This window comes from Pinus tabuliformis, chromosome 7 (assembly GCF_031772625.1).
Source record: "Pinus tabuliformis cultivar Carrire ecotype Pingquan chromosome 7, CPIR1, whole genome shotgun sequence".
NCBI lineage: Eukaryota > Viridiplantae > Streptophyta > Pinopsida > Pinales > Pinaceae > Pinus > Pinus tabuliformis.
The window spans coordinates 521,039,172-521,057,000 of NC_142293.1; the positions used below are offsets into that span (position 1 = coordinate 521,039,172).

General features: G+C 38.4%; 1 protein-coding gene across 1 annotated transcript in view; it reads left to right on the forward strand.

The window, feature by feature from the left end:
• The first annotated feature begins 7,615 nt into the window (after positions 1 to 7,615).
• Positions 7,616 to 17,829, forward strand: part of LOC149248355 (flap endonuclease 1-like) — a 236,807-nt gene continuing 226,593 nt past the window's right edge. The window contains 8 exon segments of the mRNA XM_089458406.1: positions 7,616 to 7,939; positions 8,138 to 8,254; positions 8,500 to 8,558; positions 8,713 to 8,772; positions 8,943 to 8,959; positions 8,962 to 8,995; positions 9,179 to 9,227; positions 9,358 to 9,405. Coding sequence (XP_089314532.1) covers positions 7,928 to 7,939; positions 8,138 to 8,254; positions 8,500 to 8,558; positions 8,713 to 8,772; positions 8,943 to 8,959; positions 8,962 to 8,995; positions 9,179 to 9,227; positions 9,358 to 9,405 — 396 coding nt within the window. The 5' untranslated portion in view covers positions 7,616 to 7,927.

The following is a 17,829-nucleotide window of genomic DNA, read 5'->3' on the forward strand; positions in this document are numbered from 1 at the left end:
CTTCTAATCTATGGAAGAAAAAGGCAGATTTTGATCTATCGAAAATAAAAGGAAAACTATATTATAAAACATTTTTCTAATTTATGAAATGTAAAGGCAAACTATAATTATTGCGTGAAATTGAGAAAATACCAAAGCAAACAAAAACCAATCAAGTGTGTGCATGCAAACTTTAGAATTCATTCATTTTTAAACCCATGATATATCTACGATGTTGCACAAGAACTTTTAATCATATATAACTTTGAGATTAAGGATCGTTGTAAAAATGAAGAATTGATCAAAAAAAGGATTAGTAAATGTTTTGTAGTTTTCGAGTGTTTATTCAAGTGCTTGAAGTTTACAAAAACAACTAGAAATGAATGAGTGAAATTCTACATAAAATAATGTCAATAACAAAGCATTGAAACAAGGTAAATGAAATCAATAAAGGATAAATGAAAGAAGTTAAGTTATACTTCTCGTATGCAACAAGGGGCCCTCCTGCTGAAGCACGAGATCTAGACTACTCAAAACTCAGTGATCAAATATGAACTCTTCCCATTAAGGCACAATCATAACAGTAGGAAAATTTTATTAACAGAATAATGCGTACATCAAAAGAGCCAACATTAACCAAAGGAAAGATAAAAATATATCAAGTCTCTTTGCTTCTCAGCGAAGCATATATATAATGTCTTTTACAATAACAATCTTGAGAAACTGAATGCTAGAAATCATATAAATGAATGACACTTAGTCTTTCATTTCCATTGAAACTCTAATTTTTATGATCTGTTATCAAGGAAGTGAATTATAGAAATTGTTATTGTTAGGCACATCATCATTCAACTGGTTACTCATTCCTTGAAGATTTATCACACTCGCTTGAAATTCTAATCCACTGCCAAGTAACCTTAGAGGTCTAGTTCATGCACCATCTCATAGTTGACTAAACGTTTGACTTTTCCATTGTGATCAACCAGTGAACTTTTGCTTGCGCCCAGTAGGTGGAAAAACATGTAGGCATGATTTGGCATCTATCCATATGCTCGTGTTGATTTGTCCTCCACGAAGTCTACCTGAACCTTGGATTCAACTACATAATATTGACAAGGTTGTAGAATGTGTTAATTTCCATAACTTATGCAAATTGAGCCAAAATTTTAAAGTAAAACACATAGAATTGAGAAAATATTGGACTCTTACCTGATTAGTTTCTATGTAGCTATGATGGTTGATTATTCAGCGAATAATAGTGGAATAGAGCAAGGATGAGTGAGCTATAAGGTAAAATGAGTGAAAAGCTAGGTAATAGGCTGTTAAAAAGGATGTCATTTCTTCAGTTCAACATTAGGACTATCGAAATTTGATCTAATTATTCTTCCTACTTTCCTTGCACAATTATATTCTTAATTAATATTTTTAGCCTCCTTCAAAACATACCCATATTATCGATGCTGAATTCCAATGAGTGAGATCCCAAAAATGCAAATTTTCTCTCTTGTTGGATGAATATGTGTTGTATGTTAGGCCTCCAAGTTATCACAAAACAATTGTTGAGTAGTACTAAGAATTTGTCACAATGGGTTATACAATTAAAATCCAATTAGCAAGAGACTAAGCCTTTGCCCATGGTGGCTAATGGTTTGGGTGGATCAAGCTCTTAATTGAAATTAATTTATTTCGAGCCAATCATATTTTCCATCATTAAAACTCTGGGAGAGCAGTTCATATTCTTTTAAAAATAGCTTTGTTTTTTTGAAGTGTTTTGTATATTTTACTCGGTAGTGTAAGCATGTATATCCATGAATAAGGCATATGCATTTAATGACTCAAACTAATAAAGGCAATGGACCAAACTTGCTTGGTAAAATTACAATAGAAAAATAAATGATGAGTGGATTCTTCTTTGGATGGACATAATATACATCAATTTTCTCTTTGAATTCATATTTTTATGAGATTATTTATTATCGTTAGCTTAGCGTGGACCATCGTCGACCATTTTTTTTTATGCTTGACCTAGTTCCAAATTGGAGAATGTTGAGGAAGTGGAATAGATAACAATTAACAAAGATATCCATCCTTTACTCTATGCTCTAATGCTTGCTAGCCTCTACAACCTATGGATTTGGAGTCCCTCAGTACACACCCTTTGAGACCTTCAAGGAATATTTGAACAAGTGAGGAAAGTTGAGATGGTGGCGATTCGAGCCACCATCATTCCAAACCACCTATCTTATCTGAACATATAGGGATATCAAAGAACATGTTTAGATATTGATTTTCCATCCATTCTTTCCAAGAAGGCAACTCGCTTATTTATTTGGACCTCGATTCGCCACCACATTGTCCTTCCAAAGGGGAATATACTTACCGTTGTTGGAGACCCAAGCTAATCTAGATTGAATTATGGGGGTTGCAACCTTGAGTAGCTTCTAGATGTGAATTCATTAACATCAATCAACAATCTATCTATGCATTTTTTTATGGTTGCCATTGAAGTATTCCGTGTACAAAACCTCTTTCCATTGGTCCAACCCATGAATTATTATTCTTTGTAGTAGCTTTGCTCCTAGAGCTAAATCCATGAATGATGGATCTTTGATCTCCAATCCACCTCTAGCTATGAAGGCTCTTATAAATTTTCAATTTATCAAATGATATTTTTGTTGTTGTTGACTTCCCTCCTTGCCACAAAAATGTCCTCACCCCTTGGGTGATTCGATGCACTATACTTACTGGAGCTAACATGGATGAACATTAATATGTTGGCAAGGCCATGAGAATTGATTTGATTTGGACCACTCCACTCGTTGGATTCAACCATTGAGATCCCCACCATTGAAACTTCAACTTGATTTTGCTAGCGATGTTTTGGCATGATTGCATCGGTGGGTTTCTTAAGGATATTGACATGCCTAAATATTTAAATGAGGTCCAAGTTTCTTGACATGGAAATTGCAAAATTATAGAAATTGAATGTAGAGGATGAGAACTTATTTGCATCCCAAAATTTGACTTTTAAGATGTTTACCTTTTCTCTCTAGGCACCAACGAAGAGATTCAAAACCCAATTAACTATCTCAGTAATGATGTTGGATGCTTCCCCTATAAGAAGAGTGTCATTAGAAAATTGGGAGTGGTTAGACCTTTAACTCCCTTGACTATTTTGATTCCTAAAAGGTTTGTATAAATCCACTCAGCCTCTAGCTTTCGACTTAGAGATTATGTTAAGATGATGTGTTGAAAAGGGGAAAGGGAGCAACCTTGCCTTGGACTTAGACCCCAACTCCCTCTATAGTTTTTTTTTAAAAGAGGCAAGCCTCTCATTTATCAAAGGGGAAATCCAAGGAGCTCTTAAACATATTGAAACAAATTCAATAAAAGAAGATCATAAGCCATATTTAAATAAACACATCAAATAAAAAGGAATGTCTTGCTATGTCAAATGCATTAGTCATTTCTATCGAGATGATCACTTCCTTGTTTTTATTCTCCTTGCTTATATGAATAAACACCTAGACCATGATGATGTTATCACCTATTTGCCATTATTGCATCAATCCACCTTAATTCTCAAAGATAATTTTAGATAATGTATTTTAAAAACCTATTTGTTAATTTTTTTGACATATTTTTGTAGAATGAGTTGTGTGTATAAGGTGGAACTTGGAGAAAGTGGATGGGTTAACCTCTCTTGGAACAAGGGATAAAAAGGAGAAATTTGTGCCTCCCCCAACTTTATTAGACTTTTGAACATGTTGAAGAATTCTCTTTAAACAATTTTGATGAGGCTTTAATGGCCTTTGTAAAAATGTTTGAAAATTTTCTTAGGGCACGACACTTTGTTAGGATCTAAACCCTAATTTGCATTTAGAATCTTGGATTCCTCAATTGGCTTCATTAGCCCTACATTCTCCTCAAGCATAATTACACATGGGATATTCACCAACATGACAACCATAATAATAGACAGGAGGCCTTCCTTTTCATGATACAAGTCTTCGAAATAAATATTGATTGCCTCTTTGATTACCGAAAAGCTACTTGTATTTTCCATCCTTTAGAGTTCTTTCCTTGACATTTCTTTTTATACTTTGGCTTGTCTATGGAAGAAAGTTGTGCTTTGGTCCCTAGAATTTCACTTGAGGCCATGTGATTAAAGCTACCAAGATTCCTCTTCCATCCCAAGCACCTTGTGAAGGTGTTGATAAATCATGCTCTCTATTTTTTGAAGGTCATTGGATACATTTTCTTGATCCATTGTTTCATAGATAGTAGCCAATTGCGCTACTAGGTGCACTTTCTCAATTAATGGGGTGATGAAATACTATTTGGCCTAATGTCATAGAACAATCTTGACTTCTCTCAACTTATGTTCTCGAATAAAAACATGGGATCCTACAACCAAAATCTGCCATGCCTCTACAATTTCGTTCATTAGCACAAGGCCTTGTAGCCATAATGGGTTGAATTAGAATGGTAATGGTCCAAAGTTTGGTGTTTCTTGTATATATAGAGTGATGGGACTGTGATTTGATACCACTAAAGTAAGGGTTTTAGATGTAATAGTGATGTCCTATAGTAATGAATAGTCACGCAACAAAAATCTATCTAATATTGCTACAATGTAACCTGATCCAAGCCTCTTGTTGCTCTAAGTAAATTTTCCCATAATTAGTTTTATGTCCACCAAATCCAATTTGGCGAGAAAGTCTTCTAGCTTTTCCTTGGAGGGATTCATAATCATACTTCCTCCTCTTTTTCCCTTATTATTTAAGATGACATTAAAATATGTCACGATAATACCATTGTCATAATATCAATGTATTTTGAGGCTAAGAGATAATGCCAACGTATTTCCTTTTCCTTATATGTTACATGCATATACATATTAAAAAAATATTGAAACACTTTCTAGTTTGTTGATGAGTAAGTCTTGTTAAAATCCATTATTGAGTTTGATGTGTGTGGTCCATGACTAAGAAAGAACTATTCCAAAGAGTGCACAACCCCCATTGAAGTTCCCCTTGACTTTGATGTTATACCTTCACATTTATTTCATTACAACTTACATGTTTTTAAGGCTTATAAAGCCTCTAACTTAATCTCTTAGAGGAGTGTTAGCTCTCGGACAATCCCTAGAGGAAAAGTCTTAACCACCCAAAGGGGAATGCCCAAGGCAACTACTAAGCAAAAGCCACCTTAGGCATTCACCTTTGGGAGGTTAGGACTTTGCCTTTAGGGAGTGTTCGAGAGCTAACAAGGAGGATGAAATTTTTTTCTATTCGAATAAGGTCTTGCCTTGCTCAGTAGTTGTCTTAGGCATTCCCCTTTGGAAGGTTAGGATTTTTCCTCTAGGGAGTGTTTGAAAGCTAACAAGGAGGATGGTAGATTTTTCTATCAAGATATGGTCTCTTAATGGTGGCTTAATTAATAACTGCCTTAGGCATTCCCCTTTGGAAGGTCAAGACTTTTCTTCTAGGGAGTGTTCAAGAGCTAACAAGGAGGATGACAATTTTTTCTATCAAATAAGGTCTTTTAATGCTTCTTCTTTGAATCTACTACCAAGTACTTTGAATTTCTGGGAGACTATATTCATTATTTAACTAGGGCCTTTTGCTTTCCACTTTGTGACAAAGCATTTGATCTAGTTGTTTTAGCATTTCAAGATCTGATAGCTAAGGTTCCATCTAAATTAGTTTGGATCCCCAACATCATTTCTTTATTGATCACTTCTTCATGCTTTTCTCTCGTTACATTCATGTTGGCTTTCTTGGGTAACTTTTCCTCCAAATCTCTTCTTCTTATGCTCCTGTTTCAACTGTTGTGAACCTTTTTTCTAATTAAAATACATGAGAGGATTTAATGCTTTTATGGAATAATGTCTCTTTCATCTGATTGATCTAAAATGGTGTCCTTGTTGGTAGGAAGCACTATGTTTTGACTCAACAAACCAATCCCACTATAAGGGAACATTATAGGAAGGTTTCATGGTCAAGGTTGCGAAGGTTTTAGAGAAAAGGATCGGTTCATTATGGGATAGAATTTCATACTTATTTGTTTAGTCATTCAAATAGCCTCCTTTGATGCAAGTTGGAGACTTTAGAACCTAATTGATGCCTTGATTTAGGTGGATCTCCATCATTTGTTGTTGAAGATTTGCATGCTTAGATCCAGAAGGGGCTAAATCGCTAAAGGTCGAAGGAGCAGGTCTGGACTGCAGATCGGTGATTGTCTACTTAGGATTCATTTTATCCTTTACAATTTGCCACTAACTTGCACATTTAATTACTTTCTTTTGCAAAATGTCCATATTCATGGCATATTTTGCATTTAAATGGAATATGCTTGTATTTTTTTGTAAGTTCAAAGGATTTATATTAGATTACATTGAGAAAAAAATTGATTACATCATGGATGGACGGCTTTGATACGCTGTTGGGGAGGCCAAACTAATAACGCAAAAGAAAAATTTTCATATTGCCCACATTGTTTCTAACTTGAGGGTCTAAGAATTTAAACTAGAAGCTGAGCTTTCCACATACAAAATTACATAAACCAAGAGAGCAAAATGCATTCTAAGCCAAGTAGAAGAACAACTTATTCCAAGTCATGGTCAGTTAGACAACTTGTTATTCCACATCCACCTTAGGTAAAATATGCTTGTAGTTTAAGGGCTTGACATGTTTCCAATTATTAAGAGCTAATAAGCTTGCTTTTGGGAGGCCCTTATTTGTCAAACTCCACATAGATTTTAATACATACAAACATTCCATCTCCAAGCTTTGACTTGTTTATAATCTATCCAATGTGTCCTTGATGCTTCACATAATATCCTCACTCCAACAATGCAGGAGTAGATGTAGAAGTCATACAAATACTAGAACAACAAATGGGACATCATGCTTCATATTGAATTTTGGCGTCCAACTATTTAAATACATACCTTGAGTGTGAAAGATATGTGAGCCATTATGGAATATGATAACTTTGTCTTCTTGAGCTTCAAATAAGAATGCATTAAAAACCCTTCCATAGAAGTAGTGTGTGAGTTATCATTTAATTCGAACATGTCAATTCCTTTGAATCCAAGTTGCCATATATTTGGGCGATGACCCAAATGCTTGTAAATTTCCAATTCAAGTCATGTTCCCCCAAAGCGAAAGCCATTCACTGAGATGATGAAACTAAAAAGACCTCTGGAATGTTTTCAACCAATTGAGAAACTTTACCGCTTAAGATTTTGGGGCCTTCTCCATAACTAAGACAATCATGCAAAATGCAATAACTTTAAAGTCTATAGGGAGTAAGAAGCCCCTCCAAGGTCTACATTCATGTTTGGGAACTTCGTCATAATTATAAGGAACTAAAAAAATCATGCAATAATTCACAATTTTTTCCCAATAAATAAAATCATTATAATTTATTAAATATTTAAAAAAATAATTTTATTAATACACTATAATGCTTCCGATACATAATAAATTCAAAATTAATTTCTATCATCCTCTAACAACAACAACAACAACAACAACACTCATGTCTTAAATTTAAAAAAAAATTTAAAAGTGAAATAAATCTATATTAATTATAAAAATCACATTTAGGCTCACCACGCGCGAAAAATACCTTCCCACTCATCACACTCAAGCTAAGCAAAATATGAAAATGTGACGAGGAAGGAATTAACAGTTCTCAATTTGCATGTGAATCGTTTGACACGAAAACGCTACTTGTCCCGCTAGTTGCCAAGGATCCATCAAAACCCTTGCACTTAACGAAGTCTTCATCTTATGTAACATCCCCATTGGCGGGAAACCCTGCAAACTTGACCAGTCTCTTTTACTTGACCAGTCTCTTTTAATTCGTCAGGGTTTGAAATTTAAAAACCTTGCCATAAACCCTAGTTGCATTCTTTCTGAACCATCTCGTTACCACAATGGGAATCAAGGTATGTTTGTAACTTCCAAATGCAGTATGAGTGCAACTCCTTTTTCTTTTTTTCTTTATTTTAGTAAATCCATCGCTATATGTCTGTAACTTCCAAATGCAGTATGAGTGCAGCTTCTTTTTATTTTTTCTTTATTTTACTACATCCCTTTCATTCCCAGAATGAAGATAACTCCAGCATTTACATATTGGATTTCAGGGTTTAACGAAGTTATTGGCTGACAATGCGCCGAGCTCCATGAAGGAGCAAAAGTTAGAGAACTACTTTGGTCGGAAGATCGCGGTTGATGCTAGTATGAGCATCTACCAATTCTTGGTAAGTGTTGGTAGAATTTTACTCCAAGCCGCTAGTATGAGCATCTTTATTAATTGGCACGCCTCTGTACCCTCCCAACCATCTTGCATTAGCGCTTATAACATGGGTGTAATTTAATGTTTTAATAGCAAGCAGATTGACTTGTTGCATCATGCTCTTTTACTGTAGCCAGGTGTCATACATGATTTGGTAACAGCGCTGGAACCAATATATTGATTTTATCATTGTGGGCTTTAATGTTGCAGATTGTTGTGGGCAGAGTTGGTAACGAAACGCTCACAAATGAAGCTGGAGAAGTTACAAGGTAGCAATTACTCATTTTTGGCTTTCCAACAATATTAAACAATTGTTGGGAACGAGTTACTGAAATGTGATCGACTGCGAGCATTAAAATTTCATATCCTCATAAAATGGCAACTAAGTAAATAACAGATTTGAAATTGTATTGTTTATTGCAGCCATTTGCAGGGTATGTTCACTCGGACAATTAGATTATTAGAAGCTGGGATTAAGCCTGTGTAAGTCGAAATCTATTTTCATGGCCTGTAGGAATCTACACTGGCCTTCTGTCTGTTGGGAAGACGAACTGAAAATGGTCTCATTTGTAATCAGTGTTTTTACTATCTGCTTTGAAATCGGATGTTCTCGATATTAAATGGTAGTAGTACTTGTTTTTTTTGCATGTCAGGTATGTTTTTGATGGAAAGCCCCGGATTTGAAAAAGGAAGAACTTGCAAAGCGGTGAACTTTTCTTTACTTACAAGTTACAGTGTAGTTTGGCTGCTTCACAGTCTTGCAAATCTGATATCTCTAGAGTCTCTATATTCCATACAATGTCCTTGAGATGCTTAAATGTTAACTGAGATCGTCATTTCTAGGTAATCTTGCTTAGCACCACCATTTGTTTTGTTGGTTTGTGCATAGATATTCTCGGCGAGAAGATGCATCGGAAGAATTAGCTGAGGCCATTGAGGTAGATTTTATGCCAATTGTGACATAATGCTTTGCATTAAAGCTGCTCATCTTTTGTTTATGTGCCTATCAATGTCATTTTTATAAATTTCACGCTGAATCTGGAGCATGATCTGTTGTGTTTCTTATAGACAGGGGTCAAGGAAGATATTGAAAAGTACAGCAAGCGAACAGTAAAGGTGTGTTAAAGCATGTTTGATTGCCATTCTCATGGATTTTAAGGAAAATAAAAAATGTGGCATGCTGGTTGTGACATAGACATTAGACAGAGGCCACACTTAGATAGTTGTTGGCAATTGTATGCTATTTATTGACTAGGTATTTCTGTTTAAGTATGTCATATCGGGTTGTTTTTTTTTTTGGTTTTGTTTTGTACTTGTCTTGTGTTTCATTCTCCTTACGAAAAAAACCGTAAAAAAATAATTTTATGTATTTACCATATCTAAGTCAAATTTCACCTTGAAAAACCAGGCAATTGTCAGTTATCTGTTGAACAATGAAAATTCTAAGCAAATTATTATGTTATTGAATTGAAAAGGATTCTTTTATATATCTTTAGTGTATGTGAAAAACCTGATTCAATGCACACAAATGAATCTTTGTTTGCTGCCCATCTGTTGAAAATGTAGCGAGCAAGGTCTTCTAGCTTGTGCCTTAGCGAGTGAAGATGTCGAGTTGTCCTCATGAGTTAGACTTCAGTTAGGATGAGTTATTTTCAGCTTACTGGAATAATCATAAGTTAGCATGCATAGAGTTGGAGCTTCAATTAAGTGGAGTATTCATCAGTTTGACTACATAACAAGGTGCTAGTTAGCAGTTTAGTTAGAGCAAGTTAGTCTCCAATCTTTGATTGAAGGAAGAACGAGTTATATCTCCAGTGTTGATTGGAGAGAGCACAAGTTAATGACTCCAGTGATGATTGGAAGGAGAGCGAGTAACACTCTTAGTTAACTTGCTATCATAGCTCGATTTCTAAATTAAGTTGGGCCTAGTTGCTTGGATCGAAGTTTGCCTATAAAAGAAGGATGAAGGCACAAGGATTGTCCAATTGTTTTGTGCACAAGGTTGTGAGACAAAGCAAGCTCACGAGTTTGAGAGAGAGAGTGTTGATTGTGGAGCAAAGGAATTGTGTCCTAAAGAATAGGAGGAACAAGTGTGCTAGAATTTAGGAGAATTGGTTGTGCGCATGTTGTGTGGAGTTGGGGACCTAAAAATTAGGACCTTAAGTGCGCTAAGAAAAAGGAGACATAAGTGCGTTAGGAAATAGGAGATCAACGCAAGGAATAAGGGGCCCAAGTGCACAAGGATTGATGAGGCTTCTAGTGCATAGAAATGAACAGGTTTGCAGAGAAGGCAAGGAGGCAGTAGAGAATCAATTGCGTGCAAGAACAAAGATCAAGTGGTGATTAAGGAAGGCCAAGATCACACTGAGATTTGTGTGAGAAGTAGAACACTTTCTCAAGGGGGACATATTGCTTTGTAATAGATCCTAGTGCTCAAGAACAATCAATAAAATAGCCACATCAAGCAAGCAGGTTTTCCCTGTTGGGTTTCCTAAGAAAAAGTGTGTTTTTATCTCCGTGTTTTTATTTCACTGCATATGAATTGTTAAGAGACCTAGTATCTTGGTGAAAGTAAAACTAGGTTTCAACTTTCTAGTTATTCATCTACGTAGTTGCAAAGTTTCGTGGAAATTTAACATGGTATCATAACAAAGATCAATATAAAGACCAACACTAGATTGACCAGTTACTGGACAATGCATATCAAATAGAAGGCGAGTGGAAGAGTTTGAAGTGTAGAGCAGAGCAGTTCCTTGGATAGCAGTATGGTGTTCCTAAGACTAAGGTCAAAACACAGTTTAGAGGTGTTAGAGTTGGTCTAGTAGCCCTCCATCAGCGATCAAAACTCTTTGCATTTGCATAAGTAGTTGTCTCATCAGTGTCATTTCATTGCATTCCATTAGGCATGCCATAACCCTGATGGAGGAGCTAGTGTCTTTATTCCCCTCTTGGCACTGTTGGATCAAGTTGTTTCAGTCAATAAACTCTTTCAAGGTTACTTGTCTTGTCTTGAGGTCAAAAGTCCTAGGTCTAGGGTTTCTAGGGTTTAGGTCCAATTTGTCTTTAAGGTCATGTCTTTAAAAGTCAATAAATGCCCAGCAGGCCAGAGGGAGGACTATCAAAGTTTTTCTTCAAAAGATCTCATCTTTTGCAGCTAAATTTTACCTTGGATTTAAAAACCCTGTTTTTAAAGACAAGGTCATTTTTTCATATTTGTAAAAAGTTGTAAAAATTCAAAATTCTTCGAAAGTCAGCATGCAGCCCTGGTCCCCTTTGCCAAGATTCCTCAGAAGCTATCCCTGCAAAAATTTTCAAGAAAAAACATCAGTTCAACCAATTTCAGGACAAAAAGAAACCATAAAGTCAGCAGCATTTAAATTTTGAAAAAGTGTCAAGTTAAAAACATTAGAAAGAGGGTTTGAGGGGAAATTAATTTAAATCAAGCCTATAAAGCCCCTCTCTCCCCTCATTTGATCATCATTTGCCTCAAAGCCATTGTGAAGAGCGATTTGGAGAGAAATTGAGTGAAATTGTGGACAGAGCCCGCGCGCGACCTGTCAAGACCTGCGCGCGACCTGTTGGGCAAGCGCGACCTGTCAGGGGGGTCTTACCAGTTGGGAAAATACACTGGCGCGACCTGTTGGGCGCGCGCGACCTGTCAGCACCTGCGCGCGACCTGTTGGGAATTCATCCACAAAAAATCGCCAGTAAACTGCCAAACGACCCCAAAATTTTTCAAGATTGCAGGTAGGCCTCTGATCATCAAAGTATTTTGCTTGATAAAGAAAAATGAGCATGGGAAATGTGTTTTAATGCCATCAAGTTGAAATGAGAGGTTCATGTATATTTGCTTTAAAAATGTCAAAATGCAAGTAGAGATAGGGTTTTGTTTTGCTGCTCTCAAGGTCATCCCTTTCATTCCCATTTTTTCCCCCACATCCCAACCATCTCCCTTATCATTTTTACCTAATCTCCCTACCAAAAAATATCAAAGGCCCAACACCCTACCCATATCCCTAAAATCCAATAATATAACCTTAAACCCTACTTCCCATAAAATCCTTGCAAATGATAATGGTATGATGTTGTATATGTCATGATTCCTTCCCTTAATTCCCTTTTTCATGTATTTTCCCTAATTCCCCTTAGAAGTCTCCCTTCCCTAACATCTCCCTTGTGTTATTTGTCCCCTTGAAGCAGCATTTCAAACAGGGAAAAACAGCAGGTCATTTGAGCAGAAGCAGCAGTACATTTCAGCCACTTTGCTCTTGAAACCATGTCAGAAACCGAAACTGACTATGAGCAAAGTGATGACCGTGAGTCAACACCAGAAGTTGAGATACAAAGGAGGCCTCACAAGGGTGGTAAGAGTGGTCACCATCTGAGAGAGGAGTCCACCTCTTTGACCTATTTGCAGGCTTGTCCACTTGCAGTCACATGTTTCCGCTACCTCTCATGTTATGAATTTTGCGAGAGGATTTCTCAAATTCAGCACCATAGGGAATTGGCCCGCTTGTTTGTTTTGCATCTGCATGATGGGCATGTAAATCTTGCAGGGGTGGATTTTATATTGTCATCTGAAATTATTGCTCAAGCAACAGGGATACCCAATGTGGGAGAAGAGTGGAACAAGCGCAAACTGTTGGACAGATTTCAGTATGAGCCCTACATTAAACCTGCCTACATAAGGTACATAACTGGTATGTTTCCCTTCAGATTTTTGAGGGATGAGTATGCTCCCTTGATGAGGCTCATCATGCGCTATTTCACCTGTGAGGGCAGATTTGCATATTTGTATTCGTACCATATTCGCTTGTTGATGCATTTCACACGGGTACGGATGATGAACATACCATTTTTCATGTGCCAGAATATTGAGAAGATGGTGCCCTTGGTGCAGAGAAAGAGCCCAACACAGCGACACAGGAGCATCTATCATTATGGTTTGATCCAGCTTGTGGTCATGCATCAGTTGGCTCAGCAGGGTATCCCATGGGAGGATTTTATCTCTCGAGATTTTTTCACAGCATCAGCATCATCACCCCCTGAGGTTGTTCATGAGGAGGGAGGGCCTTCACAGCAGCATGATATTCCTGAGACCAGACATGTCAGCTCCCCTCCATTGGTCACATATCAGAGAGGCCATAGGGCCTTATTTGCATCAGCTAGGCGAGTATTTTCTCCACACCAGGTGGAAGGGGTCTCGCCTTCTTCATCAGCACCACGAGTGTTATCTCCACACCAGGTGGAAGGGGCCTCGTCTCCAACAGCAGCACAGGTACCAGAGAGAGGCAAGCAGCCCAAGATTGATGAGGGGCCATCAGGTGTTCCAGGCATAGAGGTTGTTGACCTTGATATCAGTTCTCCTAGCCTAGAGTCAAAGGAGATCATTCAGCACCTAAGGGCTGAAAATGACTCATTGCAGCAAAGATTGGAAATGGCAAATTGGACGATCACCTACTTAGAGCAGCGCAACAAGCAACTTGAAGAGGAGCACACTCTTGATGAGTTGCGGAGGATCCATGAAGACCGCAACTTGGCGCGCAAGAGACCCGGTGACTTGGTACCCGTTGAGGGAGAGGCTATGCTTCTCCGGGTCAATGCTCATTTGGAGAGGTTGCTGGCCAAGGCCAACAAAGATAAGGACCTGCTCCGGAACATGAAAAACCATTATTGGGCCCGAATGCACGTATGCAAGGCGAAAATGAAGGTGATCCAAGGGCGGTTGGCCAAGGCACTAAAACGACGGAAAAGGCCCGATCCCCTCCACATCTTGGCTGAGGCTTCCTTGAAGGAGCATGATACTAAATGACTTAACTTCAGCACAAATTTCAAAAATTTTTGAGCATTTTTGGTCACTTGTGAATTTTTGGGCAAAAAACAGGTTTTCTCCACCAATAGGTCGCGCGCTATTCGATGGGCAACTCCATTTCGGGAAAACTCAGCATTTTTGGATTTGTCATGCAAAGATACACCTGCTCAGCAATTACCAAGAGATTTCATCAAGTTTTGAGCCTCCAGAAGGTCAAAAAACAAGCAAAAAATGACTTTCTGCCACCTTTTTGACACACAGGAAGCAATCTTGGGAGATTGCAATTTTGGAGGGCAAATGGCCACCAAATTCAGAAATTCCACTTGGGTTGGAAAGTAGACATCCAGACCTTTCCAACAAGCCCACTTTTGCCTCATTTGGACACCTGGAAGTGCCTCAAAAGCAGCTCCAAAGGCGCGTGACCTGTTCAGGATCAGGGCGCGACCTGTTGGGCAGTTTTCACAGAAATTCACCTACAGCTCAACAAAACGCAGTTTTGACTGGATTTGACTTTTTGGAGTAGATTTTGATCCTCCTTGTTGTAAATGATGTAATTTTATGATATTTTGACACTTATTTATCTCTTCTAGAAGATTCATTCATGAGATAGGCAAAAATTTAATGAACGAATTGGTTTCCTAGTTTATAGAGGCAAGTTGTTTTGACTGCTTAGTTTTTAGTGCTCAGTTTAGAATTGGTTGAAACAGCTCCTAGGATAGTGAGCTCGACCCCTAGAGGCAAGGAAAGATGTTAGATTGCCTATATTATGTACTTTCTTGGTCATTTTCATGGTTGGACTCTTGAGGGAGAAAGCTCTATTGTATTACTCATTGTATCTCTGCAATTTTGGCAAAGGAAGAAAGACCAGGGTTTTGCAGTCCTTTTTGGGATTCCTGTGGTTACATGTATTGATGGTGTGTTTCTCTTTGTACTTGTAAGTTTGTTATGTGAATCATCTTCTTACTTTTCCTTCTGCAAATTAGGCAAATGAAGTGTTAAAGTAGAATTCATGATTGCCATGCTCTGCTTTTAAGTTTGCTTAATATTTATGTTTTCATCTGTCTAAAGAGAACTCTTGAAGGTTTCTTGCTCTCTTTAGCTCCTCACCGGTCATTCCTATCCATTCACTTAATTCAAAGGCATCAGTACAGTCTCCTACCTTGCCCCAAAGAACCCCCTGCAAAAACTGTGTCCAATCCCCGCACCCAAAATTGCCTTTCCCCAACTTTCCACCAAAACCCTAAAAATCGCAATTCAAACTTTTTTATCAGTTTACTAGCCTAAAATCAGTGTTTCCTTATTGGTTATCTCGCCCATTGAAGATCTTTACCGAGATAGACCGGAGAGAGCCCTCTCTTGCCCCGTAGGGCTAGCTACGAGGCTAAGTGGTTTGATGTTGCCTTGGAGTTTACCTTTTTCAGCCTGAGGTGAAATTTCAAGCGCTAACAAGAGGGAGCCTTGAATTTCTGTGCATGGAAGGAGTAGATATCGACGGTGTTGGAAGATAATGGGATGATAGAATTTGTGAAGAAATAAATAGTTCCACCTCAAGATCCCCAACAGTTGGCCCAACATAACAAGAATGACACCAAGGCGAGGAGAATTATTCTTGAGGGGATCAAAGACCATATTATCACTCTTCTCCATGAGAAGAAGACAACGTATGAGATGTTTAAAGCCATCTTAGATCTGTATTAGTGTTCCAGTGATGTTAGGAAGCTTGCTTCCAATAAGAAGCTAAGAAGTATCCGGATGAGCAAAGGGGAGCCCATCATCATGTATCTTTCTAAGTTCACTCAAGTTTGAGATGAGCTAGGTGGTGTGGGCGTCACTATCCTAGACAATGACCTTGTGAGTCTCACTCTTTGAGGGCTTCATAAGTCTTGGTATAGTTTCCAGGATGCAGTAAGTGGCAGAGAGATTATTCCTAGTAGGGAAAGACTATGGAGTGACTGCGTTCAAGAGGAGATCTGGAGAGGGACGAGAGTTGGTAAAGAAGCTTCGATACAGGACAAGGAGAACTTTGCCTTGACATGCAAAGGTAGCAAAGCCAAGGGCAAGAAGGGCCAAGGAGAGGCCGAGTCTAGTTAGAAGGGCATGAAGAAGGATTTGTGCAAGATCAAGTGATTCCATTGCCATGAGTTTGGACACTGTGCCATTAAGTGTCCTAATCGGAAGCAGTCCAATAAGGATCACATGGTTGCATCAATGGAGGTAGATGTGTTTTCTGCCTAGTTCGAGAAATATTTCTTATTGATAGCTTGCATGGCAAGCTCAATAGACAATAGTGTGTGGTATATTGATTCAAGAGCATCCTTCCACATGACCGGGAACAGGAAGGATTTCAGCCACCTGAAGGAGGACATGTAGTTTCAAGTTGAGCTAGGAGATGATGGCATGTATGTGATTAGAGGAGTTGGCACTGTTAGTTTTCAAAGGGAGTCAGGTAATTCTCTCCATCTCAGAGATGTCCTCTATGTTCCAGGACTAAAGCAAAATCTTGTTTTAGTAGCTACTTTTGAGGACTAGTGTTATGATGTCATCTTTAACAAGCGGAAGGCTTACCTCCATCACTTAGCTTTTGGATGTAAGAAGCAGATAGGTGTGAGGATGAAGAATCTCTACAAGTTCCAGGTAGAGACAGACGCAACCTTGATTAGTAAGGCAGGAAGTGTTCAAATTAGTGAGTTGATGGTTGAGGAGAGTAGAGCTCTAAGGGAGTCCTTTGAGAAAGACTAGGTTAGAGTACCCGAGAGAAGCTACTCAAGATGGAGCCTTAGCCAGTTTCTTAGTTTGAGCCTCGACTAGTTGGTAGTTGGGCAAACCAGCAAGATGATGAGGAGAAAAGCCTAGGGCGAGCGGAGGCAACCAATCAGTCAGTGACTCCCAGTATAGGGAGAGTTCGAGCCAAGTGAGCAAAAGAGTTGTTTGGGGAGAATTCAAAGAGAGTTGGACCTCGTCGTATCGCCTTCAGCCAAAGTAAGAAACCACAAAGATTCACGGGGGTACATGGCACTTATGACTGAGGTGATAGACTCGCAGAGCATGGTTGGAAAGAGCAAGTCTTCATATCAGATTTTGCAAGGGACAATAGGGAAGTCTTCTAGTTAAAGGGAGCACCTGCAACAACAAAGAATGTGGTAGTATTGAAGACAGATCTAGGTGGATGAGGTTCTTCCAAAAGTTCCTTCCTCGCTAAGAGGGAGTGTTGAAAATGTAGCGAGCAAGGTCTTCTGGCTTGTGCCTTAGCCAATGAAGACGTTGAGTTGTCCTCATGAGCTAGACTTTAGTTAGGATTAGTTATTTCCAATTTACTGGAATAATCATCAAATTAGCATGCGTAGAGTTGGAGCTTCAGTGAAGTGGAGTTTTCATCAGTTTGACTACAGAAAGAGGTGGCAATTAGCAGATTAGTTAAAGCGAGTTACTCTTTAGTCTTTGATTGAAGGAAGAGTGAGTTAGATCTCCAGTATTGATTGGAGAGAGCACGAGTTAACAACTCCAATGATGATTGGAAGGAGAGTGAGTAACACTCTCAGTTAACTCGCTATCAAAGCTTGACTTCTAAATTAAGCTGGGCCTCCTAGCGTGGATTGAAGTTTGCCTATAAAAGAATGATGAAGGCATAAGGATTATACAATTGTTTTGTGCACAAGGTTGTGAGACAAAGCAAGCTCACGAGTTTGAGAGAGAGAGCCTTGATTGTGGAGCGCAGGAATTGTGTCCTA